The sequence below is a fragment of the Mauremys mutica genome, chromosome 3 (assembly GCF_020497125.1).
Source record: "Mauremys mutica isolate MM-2020 ecotype Southern chromosome 3, ASM2049712v1, whole genome shotgun sequence".
NCBI classification, from domain to species: Eukaryota; Metazoa; Chordata; order Testudines; family Geoemydidae; genus Mauremys; species Mauremys mutica.
In genome coordinates, this window is record NC_059074.1 from 134747522 (window position 1) to 134763209 (window position 15688).

The 15688-nt window shown below is 48.6% G+C and overlaps 1 protein-coding gene across 1 annotated transcript in view; it reads left to right on the forward strand.

The window, feature by feature from the left end:
• Nucleotides 1-15688, forward strand: part of ACTN2 (actinin alpha 2) — a 125032-nt gene that overhangs the window by 53366 nt on the left and 55978 nt on the right. Inside the window, exons 4-5 of the mRNA XM_045011666.1 lie at nt 11215-11329; nt 13656-13775. Coding sequence (XP_044867601.1) covers nt 11215-11329; nt 13656-13775 — 235 coding nt within the window. The remainder of the gene's footprint in view (nt 1-11214; nt 11330-13655; nt 13776-15688) is intronic.

Genomic DNA, 15688 nt, shown 5'->3' on the forward strand with positions numbered 1-15688 from the left:
CCATGGGCACAAGAGTCCATGCTAGCAGGTCACATTGCAGGATCAGGACTTACATTTTGAAATATGGATAATAGACAGAAGCTGGCTGTGCTTCAAAGAGAGACTTCAGTCTCCTCTAGTAGGAATGTTCTGGCTGGCTTTCTCTCTGCAGCGCTCTCGCCATGTACTCAGAGCACAGAAATACCACATATAGCTAGAGAGTGAGTCATTGCATTCCATTTAGGCTTGAGGTAATGAACAATCCCAATTGCCACCATTTGAGAAAGCGGGGATATATCAGGATCAGTGCTGTGAAGCAAAATAATTGTCAGTTTTAAGCAATTGCCCCTTTGAAGAAAGTAGCAGCAGTCACCCAAGTGTATGTATTAACACATAAATGCACACCCTTTTAGGAAACACTGCCAGCTGATATTTTCCAGTTCTCTGGCAGGCTTGAAGATCTAGTTATAAAGATCACTTTATCTGAGCTTGCTCCTCTGTCCCGTGTTCAGTAGACTGCAAGGTCCACAAGGCAGTTGTGGTGCTTCACAAAACAGAAATATAAAGTATTAAGTTTCTTACTAGTGTTGCACTGTGTATATGTATGTGTATTCTGATCTATCAATGCTCGATTGCCATTGAGCACTGTCTATTTTTATCTTATGGAATAATCATGGGTAGGGTTAGAAACAAAAATAAATGATTCAAGAGGGCCAGTAGCTGTTTTGGGAGAGAAAACAAGAACTCTTTTCAAATCAGTTTGAACTTTAAATGGGTGGTATAATTAGTATAGGAATCTTAAGAAAGTTATTCCGACCCATCTTTCTTTGGTTCCATTGAATCAGTCAAATGGAGCGTTAGCCTTTTTGTGAGAAACAACTGGCACTTTCTCAATTAAATATCTCAAATGTTACATCAGAACCAAAGGCTCAAAATTACAGTAGTGTTCTCCTTTTATAACTCTGAAGCAGCATCAAAAGAAAGTTAAATTTTTATCAGTACTCGAACATATGCAACATATGTGGGCTTTACTATGACTATAGGACCTTTTCTGCCTTCATACATGTTGTTTATTCAATCAGAAATACTATGTCCTTCAATTTGCATCCTTACGAAAGTACACATAGTTTTTGGGAGTTACTTGCTCTAGGACTGCAAGTTAGGGTTATCCTGATGATTGCAAATCCACATGTTCATGGCGATTCAGTAGCCTACGTGAAATCAATTTGGTCTTCAGTCCAGTTTTCAGTGAACATATTTTTACATCACAAATGACACAGACAATCCTGTTGGTGGTCTTCACAGAGAGACCAAGCACTGCCTGCATAAAACCTGTAATTCCTCAAAATAGGCTTTCCAAATCAGGATTGACACGATTGGTGGTGTGTTATGGGGAAGTTTCCTATAGGGGTAAGAGAGTAAGTCAAAGTCCTTGCCCTTTCTTTCACCGCTCTCTCTGCTTAGAGTGACAACACCGGTTTCCTTGTACTGGTGGTTTTTGTGATGGGCATTAAAAAAAAAAATTAGAGGCTGCTTTTTGCAATTAAATTCAAACCTGAAAAGGCCAATGTTTCAGGCATTTATTTGCACCTATTTTAGCATATACTATTGCTCTGTGATGTCAGTTCCACCCTGCTCATCATGGCAGTCTGCTACTCTGATATGCTCCCAATAGGTCAGCAGTGAAAATAATTTGCTTTTCCTAATTCATCCTAATTTCAATCCCAAAGGATTTAAGATCTGAAGGATATAGTGTTATATGCTGGTTGTGTTTTGATCTCCAGGAGTGGAGCTTGCTTTGAATTGCTGCTTAAAGACTTTTTTAGAATTATTAGTCAAAGCCAGAGCAATGCCAATTTATGCTCTCAACAAATGGGATCACAATGAGAGAGCAAAAAAATGAGGATTGAACAAAACGTGGACTGTGGAAGGCATTGCAAGGTTAATGTGTAGTGAGTTTTGTTCAGCAACTTCTTATCTGTGGCATTAGTGAAATCAGTAATAGACTCTCCTTTGAAATTAAATGATGTCCATATAGCCATGTTTAGTTCTAGGGAAACAAGCCAGTTTTTTGAGGCCATTGGATTATAAAGTCAGATGCAGATAGTCTGTTGGAATGTACGTTAGCTGTGCTTTCAATGAGGCACAAGACAACTGAAATACAGATAACAGCATTTCATGCACAAACATAACAAAGGAATCGCGCTGGAAAAAAATGTTCCTGTGAGAAGCTGTAGTTGTCTCTAGCTTCACTTGACCAATCAGAACAAACTGAGACCTTGTGTCAGTGGGTTGAATACCATAAAAAGGAATAGTGCTTTGACAGAACTTCATTTAGCTCATTGTATAGGTTTTGTGGGTAGTAATCTGATAATTTTCTTTTAAGTTTACCATTTTTGAGAGATCACAGGTTTAAGTCCATGTCTTATGTTGGTAAATTTCAGTTTGTGGATCAATTTTGATTTAATGTTCAGTCACACCAAGGCTTTGTGGGACAATCTATAAAAGTGAAGATGAACGGATCCCTTTTCAGTCTGCTCATTTAAAACAGTTTGATTAGGCCAAAGTAGCATCTTTGATTTCTGTATAGAGTAGCAACATCAGCTGCTCAGTATCTTCAAAATCTTTATAAAATGAACATTAACATGAGAAAAAAGGGAAGGTAGGTAGAGCAGAAGAGATAAGCGGGAATAAAGAGGTAGTGTGATGGAGTGGTTAGATCACGGGGGCTGAGTGCTAGAACATCCAGCGTCTGTGCCTAGCTTTGCCACTGAGTTACTGTGAACAAGTCATAGAACAGTTTATCCATCTGTAAACTTAATATAATAAAAAGTATCTATCTCTAAGGGATGTTGTTTTAATTAGTTAATGTTTTCAAACCTCTTTGGGATCCTCCGATGAAACTTTATTTTAGAATATTCTGTTCAGGTTCTTATACTGTGCCGGTCATTGGGGCATTTAAACACTGTGTAAATACAAAGTAGAGAGGCCAACAGAGGAATTAGAGGTGGGCGATATTTTAATTTGCTTGGATAATGATCACAAGTATCAGATTAATCTTTGCTCAGCAGCAAAAAGTCCTGACCTCCAGAAATTGGAATCAGAAGTTAATTATTTATTCTGGAGATCAGATTTGGGTTTTATGGCCTGTAGTTACTGATATCATTGTTAATTTCATTATGGACTTAGTGGTGATGGTGAGAGATGAATTCATTGACGTGCGTATTAAGAGATCAACATAACCCTCAATAAAGTCCTGTGTTGAGATGGGTGAGATCACGAACATAGCACTGTGACCTGTATGTTCCCAGTTTTGATGGATCTATTTTTACCATCTGCTTGGCTGTTCAGACCTAGCCTAGTCCTGTGTCCCCAAATAGTTCTGAAAAATAGAATAGCGTCTGAAAGTAAATGGATAGCTATCATTCTGGTGAGCGTGAAAGGCTCAGACATTGATTGGTTAGCTTTTCTAATGGGTGTGGCAGGTTCCCATGTAACAAGTTCCTGTGCATGTTATCTTTGGGTGCTTTCAACTGTGTCTTCTACATTACTCTAATACCTCTCTGTCACAGGATGTGTACTATAATTTCTGGTATTGGCAAATGTGCTTTATTGACCCATGTCACTAATACTGATTACACATGCTCAAAGATGTTGGAGGCAGATAAAAGCTGTAACAAGCTGGCAGTATTTGATTATGCCAGGTACCACCATAGGGCTTCATTGTGCCCAACTCTGTGCAGGTTCACATGTGCAGAGAGAGTGCCTTTTATCCTGGGGGTGGGGCCTGGTACAATCTGGTCCTTGCACTCCTGTGGGCTCAAGGACTCAGTGAGGTTAGTACCAAAAAGCGAAGCAAGCCACTCCAAAGTGAGAGGGCCCAGGTGGCTGTGGGACCATGGCCCTGCTCCCTCACAAGCAGCATATATGGCTTCACATGACATGGAGAGCACACAGCACTTTTGTGGAAGGTGAGGCGGTGGTGATCAAGGAGAGGGGACACTGTGTCTGAGTCTGATAAGACAGGCTTTGAGAGCCCTTGTTTGTGTAGCATGCAAGTACACTGCTCCCAGTGCAGAGCTCTGCCGGAAAGCCATAAAATAGCTCTTAATGCTTGTCAACACTATAGCACTTGGGTGTTGCAGCACCCTACCAGGCCTGTATAACACCTTGTGTCTGTTTCATATGCGGGGCAATAACACCCAAGAGTCCATGCTTGTAAAATTCAACTGGCTCTTTATTAAGAGAACTATATACAAAGATGCTACAGCTAACATTCTAGCCATATGCACGCAGACTGACTTCCTGGTGCATTCTCCAGACTCTTCTCTTCTGCAACCTGGGCTCCTTCCTCCAAGTCCACACAGGTTGCTACAAATGTACACACACACACACACACCTTTTTCCAACAATGCACAGGCATGCACACCACAGTCCTTACTGCACTTGCTCAATGCCACTCTAGGCACAGTCGCATCCACTGTCATGTTTTTCTGCACTGCTGCAATGCCACTGTGCACAGGAACTGCAAATGCTGCAGCTGAAATGGTACAGTCAGTCCCTGCAGTGCAATGTTGCAGGATGCCAGCCTGTGCTATGCTGACAGCTTTGACAGCCCATAGCCCTGGTTTTGTCACCTCACAAGCCACTTACCTGTTGGCTGCATGCAGGGCTGAAAGCAGCAGAGGCAATTCTTGGCTTCTCTTGGCTCATCCCTGTCACCCCACCCATCCTGATACCCCAAGGACCACAGTAGCATACAAGGATGTAAAACTATAACTGCAACTCAAATTTTATTAAACAATTTAAAACATTCAAATAGGCTCTTTTTTGGTCTCACAGAGAGTCCCCTGAAAATACAAGAACAAAAATTAATGGTGAGTCACTTCCATGCCCACAGGCCCAAAATGAAAAAGGCTAGATCTGCCTCCATGGGCTGAGTGAAAAGTCTGAAGAGATATTTTTGTGTATGCATAATTTACATAAAATTTACATATTTATTTGCACATACCCCCCCAAATCCATCGCCTCTGCCTCATAGCCATCACCAGTGATTTAAGTGGATGGACACAGAAGGGGAGTGGAATGCTCATTCAATTAGCAATGGAGTAGGAGCTTCAGAGAATCACTGCTTCCTCAACCCGGGGGAGGAGGAGCGCTCCGGTCTGCTTTTACCACAAGAGGCAGAGAGCTGTGCTCCCACATGTTCTCCTCTCCCCCTTACTTTAACTCCGGACACATCTGTTTCCATACTCTTCCACATTTCTAGGGCCCTACCAAATTAGCAGCCATGAAAATCGCGTCATGGACTGTGAAATGTGGCCTTTTGTGTACTTTCACCCTATGCTATACAGATTTCACGGAGGAGACCAGCGGTTCTCAAACTGGATGTCCCAACCAAAAAGGAGGTCAGAAAGTTATTGTAAGGGGGTCTCAGTATTGCTACCCTTACTTCTGCACTGCTGCCTTCAGAGCTGGGTGGCCAGAGAGTGGCGACTGCTGACCAAGGGCCCAGCTCTGAAGGGAGCAGCGCAGAAGTAAGGGTGGCAATACCATATCATACCATCCTTACTTCTGTGTTGCTGCTGGTGGCAGTGCTGCCTTCAGAGCTGGGTGCCTGGCCAGAGGCCACTGCTCTCCGGCCACCCAGCTCTGAAAGAAGCACCGCTGCCAGCAGCAGCGCAGAAGTAAGAGTGGCAGTTCCGCAATCCCCCCTACAATAACCCTGTGACCCTCCCCCCACAATCTCCTTTTGGGTCAGGACCCCTATAGTTCTTCTTCGAGTGATTGCTCCTATGCATTCCAGTTAGGTGTGCGCGCCGCGCGTGCACGGCATCTCGGAACTTTTTTACCCTAGCAACTCCGGCGGGCCGGCTGGGCGCCCCCTGGAGTGGCGCCGCTATGGCGCTGAATATATACCCCAGCCGGCCCGTCCGCTCCTCAGTTCCTTCTTACCGCCCGTGACGGCCAGTTGGAACTGTGGAGTGCTCTCTGTCCTCCACTACCCTAGCTCTCGCTAAAGGTTTTTTGTATATAGTTAGTTCATAGTTCGTATAGATAGTTGTTATAGTTAGTTAGTTAGGTTTAGTGTTAAGGTTAGGGGGGTTTCCCCTCCCTTTCCTCTCCCGGTGCGGGCTCATGCCCAAGGCACCGGGCTTTAAGCCCTGCGCAATCTGCCAGAGGCCTATGCCCATCGGAGACCTGCACGACGCCTGTCTTCGTTGCCTCGGCGAGGGTCATCGGACAGACAAGTGTCAGATCTGTTCTGCCTTCAAGCCGAGAACACGTAAGGAGCGGGACTATAGACTTAAGCAGCTCCTCATGGAGGCGTCGTTACAGCCCCCGGCACCGACCGCGCCGGCACCGAGAGCCTCATCGGTGCAGAGCGCACCGGCTGCTCCGAGCCGTTCCGGCACCGCGGCGCCGCAGCCTCAGCCGGCGACCGCGAAGACCCGGCACCGCTCCCTTTCGCCTGCTAGGAAGCGCAGGCTGGCGAAGGCGATCGCTAAGTCCCGCGCTGAGGACTCAGCCAAGACTGTTGCGCCACCTGCCACTCCCGCGGTGGCCGTGCACCAGGCGGGCACCGGGCCGTTGACTCCGGCGCCGCAAGGGCCGTCGAGTCCGGCACCGCCACGCTCCCCAGCACCGTCCGTGGTTGAGCCACGACTGCCGTCGACGCCGGAGACTTTCTCCGCGGCACGTGAGCTGATACAGCTCGTAGAGGCACCGAGCCTCCGGCCCCCGGCACCGCCGGTGCGGGCTGTCGCGTCTGCAGGCAAACCGGCAATGATGATCCGGCCGCCCTCCGCGGACCGCCGGCACAGACGGCGCTCCCGGTCCCGGTCACGCTCCCGGTCCCGAAGAAGGTCGCCATCCCGCCGATCTCGATCTCGGCACCGCTCGCCGTCCCGGTACCGGTCGCCATCCCGACGCCGGTCGGAGTCCCGGTACCGTTTGTCATCCCAGTACCGGTCGCACTCTCAGCACCGATCCAGGTCCCGATCGCCGTCGCGTCGGCACCGTCGGAGGTCTCAGTCCCGGCACCGTTCCCGGCACCGCGACTCTCGCAGCCATTCCCGGCACCGCAGATCCCGCTCCCGGTCGAGCTCCCGGCACCGGTCGAGCTCCCGGCACCGCGGTGGCCGACGGTCTCGGTCACCGTCCCGGTACCGAATGGACAGACACTGTTTCTCGGCACCGTCTGCGGACAGACTACCGCCTTCGGCGGTACAATCCGTCAGCGCCTCAGCACCTCCTTGGCCATCCCGCCCGGCATCGGTGGCCTCCGGCGCGGACAGCAACGCGCACTTGCCACCGACCCCTCACGGTGATCCTCAAGGGGCTCAAAAGTGGGGCTTCTGGGTTCCCTGGGCCCAGTATGAAGCGCAGGGGGTACCGTTTCCCCCGAGAGACTCGGCCTCCGAGCGCAGGCAACGGTTAGCCTCGACGTGGTATGATATGGTATTGCCACCCTTACTTCTGCGCTGCTCCCTTCAGAGCTGGGCCCTTGGTCAGCAGCCGCCACTCTCTGGCCACCCAGCTCCGAGGCAACGGTTAGCCAGGCGGCCCCTTCACCTCGATGTGAGCCCTCCGTTCCGCCGGACCCCCGGTCCTCCATGCAGCACGACCCAGCCAAGGCGCAGTCAGCAGCCCCTGCGGAGGAGGCCGTCGTGCAGGGCTTGTCCTCATCGTCCTCCCCGGACGAGGCGGTGGCCGGTGCTTCGACCAAGGAGCCACCGCCCATTGACCTGAAGGCCCACCAGGACCTGCTTCGCCGGGTGGCGACGGCCATGGATCTCCCAGTAGCGGAGGTCCAAGAGGACGAGGACCCTATTACCAACGTGGTTGGTGCGGACGCTCCCGTACGGGTGGCGTTGCCCTTTGTGAAAACAATCCAAAAGAACGCCACCACGCTTTGGCAAACACCCGCTTCCATCCCTCCCACGGCCCGAGGGGTCGAGCATAAATACTCAGTTCCCCCTACGGGCTATGAGTACCTTTATACCCACCCGACCCCGGACTCCTTGGTGGTGCAATCGGTTAATGACCGCGAGAGGCACGGTCAACCTGCCCCTGCGCCGAAGTCCAAGGACGCCCGGCGCATGGACCTGCTAGGCCGCAAGGTCTACTCGGCGGGTGGCCTACAGATGCGTATTGCTAACCAGATGGTCCTCCTAGCCAGATACGTCTTTGATATCCTAACGTCCCTGGCGAAGTTCACGGAGCTCCTGCCGTCAGCCTCCCGCCAGGAGTTCACGGCGATGTTAGAGGAGGGAAGGAGATCATCTAGGTCCTCCATCACGGCAGCCCTCGATGCTGCGGACTCCGGAGCTCGGACCTTAGCCTCCGGCGTGTCGATGCGGCGCATCGCCTGGCTGCAGTCCTCCACCCTGCCACCGGAGGTGCAATATACACTGCAGGACCTGCCCTTCGACACGCAGGGTCTTTTTTCCAAAAAGACAGATTCGTGGATCCAGACCCTAAAGGACGGTCGCATTGCCATCCGCACCCTAGGGATGCACACGCCGGCGACACAACGCAGGTCCTTCCGGCAGCAACCCTCCCGGCCCTTCTACCAGCAACGCTATCGGCCGTACAATAGCCGGCGACCGGCTCAAAATCGCCGTCGTCCTTCCGGCAATCGGCGTAGCCAGGGCCAGGCCTCTTCCAAGGCCCCTCAGGGGGCCAAGCAGGCCTTTTGATGGGACGCTCGAGGACGGCCCATCACTCTCCCTACCGGATCCTTCCCCTTTATTTTACAACCGCCTTCCCATTTCTTTTCGGCGTGGTCCCAATTAACAACAGACAGCTGGGTGCTTCAGACAGTCCAGTCGGGATACCGCCTTCAATTTGTTTCACCCCCGCCTTCCCACCCACCCTCCCTGTCCCTCTTCAGGGACCCCTCTCACGAGCAATTCCTCTTATAGGAGGTCCAGACTCTGTTGAGCGTGGGTGCCACAGAGGCAGTGCCTCAAGACAGGCGTGGCAGGGGATTCTACTCCCGTTATTTTCTCATCCCCAAAGCGAAAGGGGGGCTACGTCCTATCCTGGACCTTCACGAGCTGAACAAGTTCCTGCTCAAGCCCAAGTTTTGCGTGGTTACCTTGGGGACCATCATTCCCTCTCTGGATCCGGGAGACTGGTTTGCCGCCCTCGACATGAATGACGCCTACTTCCATGTCGCGATTTATCCTCCTCACCGACGTTACCTCCGGTTTGTCGTCAACAACGCCCACTACCAGTTTGCCGTGTTGCCGTTCGGGCTCTCCACCGCACCGAGGGTGTTCACCAAATGCATGGCGGTGGTTGCCGCAGCCCTCCGCCGTCGTCGGATACATGTCTACCCGTATCTCGACGACTGGCTGGTTCGCGGTCAGTCTCAACAGCTGGTGATGGGCCAGTTGACAGACATTCTGTCCCTCTTCCGACGGCTCGGGCTTCTCATCAACGCCGAGAAGTCCACTTTGGTTCCGTCACAGCGGGTGGAGTTCATTGGAGCGGTCCTCGACTCCGTGATAGCCCGAGCCTGCCTGCCACAATCTCGACATCAGACCATGGTCTCCATCATCCGGGACCTCGTCTCCTTTCCGACCACGACGGTGCGCTCCTGCCTCCGCCTCCTAGGCCACATGGCATCATGCACGTATGTCACCGCGTACGCGCGGCTCCACCTCCGCCCGTTCCAGTCTTGGCTCGCGTCGGTGTACCGACCGAATCGCGATCCCATCGATATGGTGGTCACAGTCTCCAGGCCGACCCTCGACTCCCTCAACTGGTGGCTAGACCCGCAGGTCGTCTGTGCGGGAGTCCCGTTCCATCCGCCTCGCCCGTCCGCCACGCTGACCACGGATGCCTCAGCGCTCGGTTGGGGGGCTCACCTGGGCGACCTTCACACCCAAGGTCTGTGGTCGCCGCGGGAGCTCGCTCTCCACATCAATGTACGCGAGCTGCGAGCGATCCGTCTGGCCTGTCGCACCTTCTGCACCCACCTGCAAGGCCGCTGTGTGACAGTGTTCACGGACAATACAACAGCAATGTTCTACGTGAAGAAGCAGGGCGGAGCCCGCTCCTCCCTCCTCTGCAAGGAAGCGATGCTCCTGTGGGACTTCTGCGTGACCCACTCCATTCACCTGGAAGCGTCCTTTTTTCCGGGAGTGCAGAACACGCTGGCCGACCATCTCAGCAGGTCGTTCCTCTCCCACGAGTGGTCCCTCCGTCCAGATGTCGTACACACGATCTTCCAGAGGTGGGGGTTTCCCCAAGTAGACCTATTCGCGTCCAGGGAGAACAGGAAGTGTCACCTGTTTTGCTCGTTCCGTACAATTTTTAAAATCCTATGACTGTGAAATTGACCAAAATGGGCTGTGAATTTAGTAGGGTTCTACTCGTTTCCCCCAGTGAAGCCACCAGTTTGTTTCCACCCGCTCATCAGCTCTCCCCCTGTCCTGCCACAAGTACCTCAAAGTCTTTTCAGCAACTGCCACGGCATCACACCCGCTGCCAAGTGCTCCTTCCTCTCAGGTCCTCTCCGACTGGAGCAGGAAGGAGGAGCTGAAGGAAGAGAGGGTGCTTGCTGAAATGTTGGAAAAGAAAGGAACATTGTTTCAGCCACTGACCCAACTCCCGCTGGTAGCGGTTGAAGGACTGAAACCCCGCTGAGACCATGCTGAAGGTAGGCTCAACAGCCTGCCTCAAAACTAGGGGTTAGTATGGTCTGGGCTGGGCTGGCGCTGCCTTAGCAATGAGAACTGGACAAAATAATCGGGCTCAGTGGTTTTACAGAGAGAGAGAAAAAGAAAGATACTCTTGTTGTAGGTTGTCTTTCATGATAAATGTAACCATGAAAACTTCCATCTCTGCACTTGCGTGTTTCGCAAAATTGTTGTCAGTCTGGAAGTTAATACAAGGAGGAAGCCAAATTTAAAAAAAATAAGTCCACGAAGAATCAGACCATATTGAAATACAGAAGTCGTGCAGATTCTGTAATGGCTGTGCATGGCTCATTGTAAAGCTTCCAAGAGACAGGGCTGTATTTCTTTTTTAAAAAGTCTGTGTTTAAAAAGGCACTTTGTTTCTTATTAATATTACTAGTAAACCCCAGGATTATCAATATTACTAGAAGCCCCAGGCAGCCTTAACAATCTCTTCTGCAGTGTTTGCTCACTCCGATGGTTCAGCAGTTGTTTTGAAAGATGCCATCGTGACAAGTATTTTGTTTTTCTTCTGCTGTTACAGACCTTTACAGCTTGGTGCAATTCCCACCTCAGGAAAGCAGGCACACAGATTGAGAACATCGAAGAGGACTTCAGGAATGGCCTTAAACTGATGCTCCTCTTGGAAGTCATTTCAGGTTTGTTAGAAACAAAATGTCTAATGCATTTAGTAAGCACCTCCCCTGACTCTAGAACCTCGTAGAGATTTTGTAGTGCAAAACTACAGCAGAAGTTAATCCTTGACCTTCAGGAGGGTTAGGAGCAATCTTGTTTTCCAGTTGCATGGGACAGCAAAACTCCAGTCTGACAAGTGATCTATTCAATGTCCATTGGAGGAGCTGCTGGCCTGTATTTAAGAATCCTGAGCAAATTTATGGACCGCTGCAGCTGACCTGAGGCTGAAAATAAAAAGTTGTTTCTCACCTCAGTTTCTTTGTAAATATTCTTGAACAGTAAAGGAAATGGATGATTTGTCCACCATGCACTTACTGCTTTGCTAAATTCCTTTTCTGCCTCCATTCCTCTAGTTCTGAATCCTACTGCACACAATTGGGAATTGCGTGGACATTTGTGTCCCCCTCCTGCATATTCCTATTGGAAATTGTGCACCTGCCTAATTCCTACAGAAACAAAACCAGAAAATGAATAAATAAAAACCTTTGAAATAACCACATCTTCTTGTTGGACAACCAGATCTGAGATCCTGGTTATCGTTGGACTGGCCAATTAAAAAAAACGGTTTTTTCTTAGCCTGCCTCAGGGTGAGGTGTCATCAGAAGGAAAAAATAAGTGAAATACTCTCTTAAAAGAATGAAAACTGTTAAAGATCCAAAAAACTGAGCACAATGCATGAGTGAGCTTAAAGAATTACAGATGAAAAAATTTTAAAACAAAGGAGCTGCAAACTGGCTCTGCTTTTCGTTACCTACAAAGTCTGGTGTTCAAGGTTCTATGCTTCTGAGCTGATGATGTCCCAAAGCCATTCTATGACTGCAGCGGTCTGAACCATTTGGCTTTGGGTGATATCACAAACTGCTGTTGGAGGGACATAGAACCTGAAGGACCAGTCCTCATGCCCTGAAACTAAGAGCCTTTTAGTTTACCTTTCCTTTCCATGTGTAAGTCACAAATTTATTTTGTAAACATTTTATTCAGTTTTTAACCCCTTAGTATGAGTACTCCAAGTTTTTTCTTTTCTTTTTTTAATTATTGGGCAAGCTTTTCAAAAGTTGGTGCCTAAAATCAGGCTCAGAAATCCATATTTAGAGACCTTAAATAATTAGTGGCCTGATCTTCAAAACTTCTGAGCACCGAACAGTTCCTGTTGACTTATTTATGCAAACCAGCTAAATCATCCATTTCCTCTGCCATTTAAAGGTGGGGAGCAGTCACCAACGGACTGTGTGATTAGCCGAGGATGCCCCTGAGAAGAAGGGACGGTTATGAGGGGCATATTGGATGATAAAGGGAAAGGATCAAAAGAAGGAGCATTTCTTATAATAATATATGGAGATATACCTATCTCATAGAACTGTAAGGGATCCTGAAAGGTCATCTAGTCCAGCCCCCTGCCTTCACTAGGCAGGACCAAGTACTGATTTTGCCCCAGATCCCTAAGCAGCCCCTTAAGGATTGAGCTCACAACCCTGGGTATAGCAGGCCAATGCTCAAACCACTGAGCTATCCCTCCTCCAAGTCATGTTTTTGTGTGGAAGGCTTTGAATTTGTGTATGGGGGATTTATTCACTTACTCTCTTGACCATTTGAAAAGACATAGTCATGCAGCCTTTGGTACCAGACAGTGGCAGCATGGCTCTGAAATTAGCCAGTCTGCCAGTGATGGATGAGATTGGGATAAGTCCAGAGGTGGCAGGGATGCCCACAGGGTCCTGATATCTGGGATTTGGCCCCATTTAACCACACCGATCCTCAGATTCTGCATTTTTCCCAAGATACTCCTCTTCCCTCTTGTGCATCTCTGCCAATCCTGCTGTCTTGATAGCAGCTGTTCAAATGCCATGGATTTGGGGAGATTTTACACAGAAAGCAAAGGATGACACGGCTGTCTGATTTATATGACTTTCTCCTCTTGTAATCAGTCAGGAAAGGCTGATGAGCTATGAGGAAGGACCTGTTCACTTTCTTTTTACTTCCTTTCAACTATAAAGCAGACACTCGTAGCACAATAAAATATGAAAAGTGTATCCATTGCTATACCTCTTATGTTTGGGCAAACATAAAATTTTATTCAGGTTTCACTGCTGTACCGGAAGATCAAGGTAAGTCACTTTGATTTTTTGTGGGTTTGTTCAAAGGCACTTGACATTCTTTCAGAAAAATACCTCCAGAATAACTGTTAGATTTTAGAAAATGTACTACATACATTCTGAGTTTTCTAGTCACTTCTATGGTCTGTTGCCAGGTGCCTGTAAGTATAATTGCATTCAATTTGTTGTACTACAGGGGAAAGGCTACCAAAACCAGACAGAGGAAAAATGCGTTTCCATAAAATTGCTAATGTGAACAAAGCCCTGGATTATATCGCCAGCAAAGGAGTGAAACTTGTGTCAATTGGTGCAGAAGGTATGTGGAAACACTTGACAATAGGCCTTGGTCTCTAGGCATACATATCCCAAAGAAGCTAAACAGCAGAGATCGGGGGCCAAATTGTCCTGGTGCCTTCTTGGCCATGGAAGGCCAAGGCCCCCGATGCCTTGATAGTTTCTCTGCCGAGGTGGGAAGACAAGAATTTGAAATGTTTTGGGTGCGGGGAGATGTGGGTTGTGGAACAGCTTGATGACTCTAGAATTTGCTTCTCTCCATGGTTAGGTTTAATGGTCTATAATTTCTTGGTGTCTGCCCGTTCCTTTTCCTAAAGATTAGGACAACATTTGGTTCTTTCAGTGCCTTCTTTTATTCCAACGCGCTATTAAAAACCAGTAACTTTAGAAATCAGATAGGAGTCTAGATTGTACCTCAGACGGGCTTGGATCTTTGTTTATCTCTTTAGCGAATATAAAGTATAGCGGACTTCTTATGATGTAACTGCTTGGGGGTTGAGACCTATTCCCATATTGTTACTTTGGTGACTGTACACAGTTACTACATTTTTAAGACCAAAGTTCAACATTCTAGATGCAGTTAAAAGAGTGGACAATGGGAAAAGTGGCGGCTGGAGCTGGTTGGATACTGAACCTAGGGTGACCAGACATCCCGATAAAATCAGGACCGTCCTGATATTTAGGTATCTGTCCCGCGTCCCGACCGATCTTTGGTCAGGACACATTTTGTCCCAATATTTCACTCCGCCGGCAGCACTCAGCTTTTTTTTCAGATGTAGCATAGTGGAACTAGATGTAGCATAGTGACATGATTATTTTGTTGTTCTGCTCCAAATAGTCCCTATATTTACATTAAAATGCACGACTGGCTGGTTGGATTTTGGGAAACATAATCTGACTGCTGAAATAAGCAGGATCTCACAGCAGGTGGGATTTACCAAATGCAGCTTCCCATTGACTCCAATTCAGCATCTAGACATTACAGTGATTTGTGCTGTCTAAATTAGATAGAGTCATGGTTCCCACCCTTGATCTAGTTGTGTTTATCCTTACTCCAGCCTCCAACCCCTTCGCCTCAGGGGGCTTAGTGGGAGGGGGAGGGTAACTGGGTTAGAGAGAGGAAGGATATTTAGGTAGAAGTGAGTGGGGGAACAGCCTTCATGGCTTCAGAGGCAATAGTGCCAATTAGGTGGGTTTGGTGGGGGGCGAATATTTCCCCCAAGGTTTTTGGACTTGCTCAAAGTTCCATAGGCCATATAGCTGGTGGGGGGTGAGCTATGGCCTGACCACTTTTAAGCCATGGTCCTATACTAAATCAGCACGGCTGCTGCTGGAGCATCATTCAGATTTGGCCAAGCTGCCCCTCCATTCAGACAGAGGAGCAGCTGGGCCAAATGGTGTTGCAACTGGGCATATAGGGAAACTGTTCCTGTATGACAGAGCACAGGAGAGTCCATCAAGAACTTGGCTCCTGGTGGCACTGGCTCATACACTATGTGGGTCAGAGACAAGGACACCTGGGGTCCCTTTGAGATGGGGGACAGGAGATAAGCAGGGACTGGAAAGAGGTCCCTGCCAGTGTGTGTGTGTGTGGGAGGGACATGGAATTCCTCCCCCACCAAAGAAATATCTGAATTGGGGCCACTGTTCAGAGGTATAGTTAAGGTTTGGATTGGTGTTTCAGAGCTGGAGGTGTTCATTTCGTCTGTTATAAACAGGTGTCATTTGCTAAATTTAGATCCAGATCTAGGTTCAGATTTCCAGCACCATCAGAGAACGGATGTGTCAAAACTGAGTTTTTGGTGGACTCTACTCTGACTTAGATTAGACTGAACTGCATGGGTGCTTAGATGTGTGCAGAGCTCTCTTGTGCTTTTAAAATATTGATTTTAATTGGTCGTCTTTGGGTATTTGTGGTTTACGCAGTCTCTCCCC